We start from the raw sequence: 5,000 nt of genomic DNA on the forward strand, positions 1-5,000 counted from the left end.
GAGCTCACCTGAGCTGAAGGGGATGGAGTAGATGAAGGTGCCAGGCACCTGCTCCGCTGCCCTCTTGTACCACAGGGGGAAGTGATCAGCGTTAAACACGCCCTCTGTGTCCTCAGCCGTCAGGATGTCTCTGTGAAAAGGCCAGAGAGGGGGGTGGTGAAGAATTGGAGATTTCACACAGGGATGAGGGACTGAATTAGAGTTATCGGAATGTGACTCTGTGAGAAGGCCAGCAGTTTAGTAATCAAGGATCTTTGAGGCCAGAAGGGGGGTGGTGAAGAATTGGAGATTTCACACAGGGATGAGGGACTGAACTAGAGTTATCGGAATTTGACTCACTGATTGGTCAGCTTCTCCGGGTTTACAAAGAGGTTGGTCCTGGAAAGGCCAGTGCGTGTGCCCAGAAATGCGATCTCCACACCTTTATCAGAGTTCCTGTGGACACGGAGGGAAATCACGCAATTTGGGTGCAAGATGGTGACGGGCTGTGCTGCCTCTGCACAACTCCTGCCACTGCACACTTTACAACACACACACACACACACACACACACACACACACACACACACACACACACACACAGACACACACACACACACACACACACACACTCACACACACACACAGACACACACACAGACAAACACACAGACACACACACACACACACACACACACACACACACACACACACACACACACACACACACACACACACACACACACACACACACACACACACACACACACAACACACACAGACAAACACACAGACACACACACACACACACACACACACACACACACACACACACACACACACACACACACACACACACATTAAACAACAAACAGGCTGACTCCTTTAATCAAGGACTGGATTGGGATACACTTTGGCTCAATATATCTTAGACTTCCAAAAACTTCCCATCAGCTGATCCAATAATTAACCTGTTCAACTTCTAACCTGCAAGCCAGTCCGAATTTAACCCAGCTGAATTTAACCCAGCCCACAAGAATTTGAGGTGGGGAAATGTGGTTTGGACCTGGTCCATTGAGAAGCCTCTAGTCTATGCCTGTACGCAAGCTGGTTGCACCAATCAAATCGTCCAGTTGGGCTTTATATGAAGCTAGATGTTTAGATTTTGCTATCGCGTCTGTTACAAGATATTGCTAGCGCCATAACTTCAAAGGAAACAGTGATTAAGGCATTTATTTTGTGGGGAAGAAGGATGTTTGGGCTGTTCTCCCTACACATATTTCGTTGCTCTGATTGGTTAGGTCTATCCTATCTATTGGGGCAGCCGTGGCCTACTGGTTAGCGCTTCGGACTTGTAACCGGAGGGTTGTCGGTTCAAACCCGACCAGTAGGAAGCGGCTGAAGTGTCCTTGAGCAAAGCACCTAACCCCTCACTGCTCCCTGAGCACCGCTGTAGCAGGCAGCTCACTGCGCCGGGATTAGTGTTGCACCTCACTGTGTGTTCACTGTGTGCTGAGTGTGTTTCACTAATTCACGGATTGGGATAAATGCAGAGACCAAATTTCCCTCACGGGATCAAAAGAGTATATACTTACCCAAATTGTGTGCACAGGCATTTTTCCCCTGTATCGTTTGAAACACGCCCCATAATCTCATCCCAATTATGCACTACTAACAACTTTAAGGCTATGCAATTTTAACTTTCGTTTATTAAATGATGACTCCAATCTGGATACTATGATCCATTGGCTTTTGACTATATTCTCAAAAGTTCTGGTTAATTTATTTGGACAACATTGTAAATTACGGAATATCACACCACCGGATTAAATAGCCAAGAGGTCCACTTTGCAAATGAAATTCCTATGTAGAACTCAAGACCTCTGGACCCCCCTGTACACTGAGTTCTCTTATTTTGTAGGCTGTATGCGTAATATACTGTACAGTGTGTACAGTAACTCTCTGTTGTTGTTGAGTGTTTTTCTTTCATTGATCTACTGGTAATATCTTTGCTTAGGTGTATTCTTGTACTTGCATACATGTGTATACACATAATATGTCAATGTCCCTCTACCACACATCAGACATCACACCCGATATATCATGTTCTGTTTGTAACTCCCAACCACAGGTTATTGGAAATCAATAAAAAGTTGATCACAAAAAAAGACTCACTCTGACTTATTCAGGGCCAGCCCAGTCCAGTACGCCTCCATGGGTGCAGTGACCACGGCATCAAACAGCACCTGCTGGATCAGCTCCCTGTCACCTGCAGCATCCCACCAGCAACAATACATCACACACAAAGATAGGCACACACACATCACACACATCATTGCTGAAATAACAGCTTTCAGTCTTGTTTTATTTGAAATATTTTTCCAGGAGGCTAATACTGTCTGAGAATGTCTTAGAAAACATCAGTGTGGTCTGATATTGTTCAATTCTTCAAACAACACCATGCTGTACAAGTTGTACTCTTGCTGTTGAAGCTGACAAACTGAAAACATCATGCAAAAATACTCCAAACACGTAATGGAGTGACAACTTGATTTAGACCCAAATTCTATATTTCATTAATGCTCCAGGTGGGTGACTCACACTTAAGGTGGGGCTTGCGGCCGGTCAGGTAGAGTTTGATGGCCTGTATCTGGGTCAGGTAGCGATGCTCATGGTGCTCATCTGTGTTGCAGTAGCTCCTATGCACAAAACCAGTTCAGCTGCCAGTCAGCTCAAAGTCTGAGAACATTGTGCCTGCTATGCTTTACAAACACGCTTTCATGCAGACAGATAAACAGAGTCAGACACACACACAAATGCCCAGCCCACATATATAAGTGTGTTTACCACTCATCTGCCAGGGCTACATCCTGTTGGTCAAGGTCACGCAGGCCTGTAGGATGAAGGAGAAGCAGCAATATCTGTGTGAAGCGTGAGCAATGACTAGAATCCACTACTGATGCAGTGAAACGCAGAAAGTGAAAGTACCTGCATCTATTGAGACATTTCCTTTGAAGAAGTATTTCCCATGGCCTCTGGTGAGCGCCACCCCTACACTGAACACAGCAGCAAAGCAATATGATCAGGGCATCAGTGGCATCTGATTCAACACTCCTGAATGGACAGTATATCGGTCAACCTGCCTACTAGGGGTGTAAAGGTACACATATTCGTACTGAACCGTTTAGGTACAGGGCGTTACAATACAGATGTTTATTGAACGTTCCAGATGCAGTCTATAACAGTAATCAGCAGGACAGTTTTGTACTTGCAGACCATGTTTCAAATTTGAATTCCCACACAAATATATTAAGTGGCAGACCATTTGTCAGTTTAGTCAATTATCGTCAAAAAACATTGGACACCTTTTCAAAAAACATTCCCGTTGTGTATCAGCAATATTGTCAGTGAATTTTAGGTAAGCAGTACCTACAGGTTTACTGCACTGAAAATGAACCGTACTGTGACTTCAACCGAACCGTGATTTTTGTGTACCGTTACACCCCTACTGCCTACACAGGGACACTTCAAAATACTAACATGCTATTATGCACATTATATGTGAGAGGAGTAATGAACGTGCAAAAACTGACTCTACCTAAATGGGGTCCCTTTGATGTCTGTGTAATAGTAGTCATTGTGCATTTTCAGGACACGTTTCTGTTGGCAAAATAAAGAGCCATCTTAGTACAACTAGACCATCAGAGCTAAATTCAGGTTAGTTAAATTATTAAACAAAAAGGTGATCAGATAGTGTCTGATCTCACCCCTTTATCAGCAGTCCTCATCACTTCCATTGAGAATGTTCCGGTCTTTCTGTTCACCATGGCATTACGCAACTGAGGGACAAAATAGTGCAAAAACCATTCACTAGGGAGAAGAAACAGAACTGAAAAAATATTGTCAAAGCTTTGAAGTGCAATAATTAAAATATCACAGACAGAGTGCTGGCACCTATCTAGTGTAAACCCACTAATCCTACTTCTGCACTCATATGGGAATTGAATCAAAAGTACATAATAATGCCCGTAGAAGTGTAGAAGTGGATTCAGATAGACACTACTTAGTTCCAGAAATTCACCAGGCATCATCATAAAATAGCCTGTGTCATGAGTGCACATACAACATCATCTGTGTCCTCCCACTCGACCTCTGACAGGTCAACACTGCTGTAGTGGGGCTTCCTCCTCTTCTGGCCCTCCTGGTACTAAAGACAGGAAACACAACACACACACACACACACACACACACACACACACACACACACACACACACACACACACATACACACATACACACACACACACAAACACACACACACACACACACACACACACACACACACACACACACACACACACACACACGCCAACATTAGCTATAATCAAATGTCACTGATGAGATCTATGCCTGATGTTGAGATGATGAAGCAACAACAACACACCCCACTGCAGAATGAACTGGACTCTGTTGCACCCTCTTATTAAATTATAATTGGATACATAGATATCATATGGTATGCTTTTAGCATCAGTATAGTATGTGGGTTTGAACCAATAAAGGGCAACAAGCGCCAGCTCAGTTTGGTCATAATGAAAACAGTCCATGTTCTGTCAGTTCAGTGCAGCCTTTTCCTACTTGCAGTATACTGTCCAGTCAGGATATTTTTTCGTCTGAAATTTACAGTAGAGCGGATCAAATAACCCATTATTTTCGGCGGAGAGCATGGCGAACGTCTCTGAGAGAGCTCCATGCCACAGTCCCATCCCTTTTGTCATGGACTCCGTGCTCTGCTTGGGCCAGTGAGTAATGACATGGTGCAGACACGCTAATCAGGATTATAAACCGAACTGACTGGAGTTTCCCTTTCTGCCTCTCATTGCTTTTGGTGGGGATTTACATTCCAATTAAAGCAGAGGCTTAAAGATGAAGCCGGTGTGGACAACACGAGTCAGATAAAGGCTTCCTATTCAGTCCTGTCTGTGAGGATGACAGTGTTGAAACCACCCGCCCACCCCACA

At 44.3% G+C, this 5,000-nt stretch overlaps 1 protein-coding gene across 1 annotated transcript in view; it reads right to left on the reverse strand.

Moving 5' to 3' along the window:
- Positions 1-5,000, reverse strand: part of cacna2d3 (calcium channel, voltage dependent, alpha2/delta subunit 3) — a 41,886-nt gene that overhangs the window by 7,394 nt on the left and 29,492 nt on the right. The window contains exons 18-26 of the mRNA XM_048254755.1: positions 4,103-4,186; positions 3,747-3,818; positions 3,578-3,639; positions 2,968-3,035; positions 2,827-2,872; positions 2,581-2,678; positions 2,155-2,248; positions 340-435; positions 9-130 (exon numbers count right to left, since the gene is read on the reverse strand). Of these exons, the coding sequence (XP_048110712.1) occupies positions 9-130; positions 340-435; positions 2,155-2,248; positions 2,581-2,678; positions 2,827-2,872; positions 2,968-3,035; positions 3,578-3,639; positions 3,747-3,818; positions 4,103-4,186 (742 nt within the window). The remainder of the gene's footprint in view (positions 1-8; positions 131-339; positions 436-2,154; positions 2,249-2,580; positions 2,679-2,826; positions 2,873-2,967; positions 3,036-3,577; positions 3,640-3,746; positions 3,819-4,102; positions 4,187-5,000) is intronic.

Source organism: Alosa alosa, chromosome 10 (assembly GCF_017589495.1).
Source record: "Alosa alosa isolate M-15738 ecotype Scorff River chromosome 10, AALO_Geno_1.1, whole genome shotgun sequence".
NCBI classification, from domain to species: Eukaryota; Metazoa; Chordata; class Actinopteri; order Clupeiformes; family Clupeidae; genus Alosa; species Alosa alosa.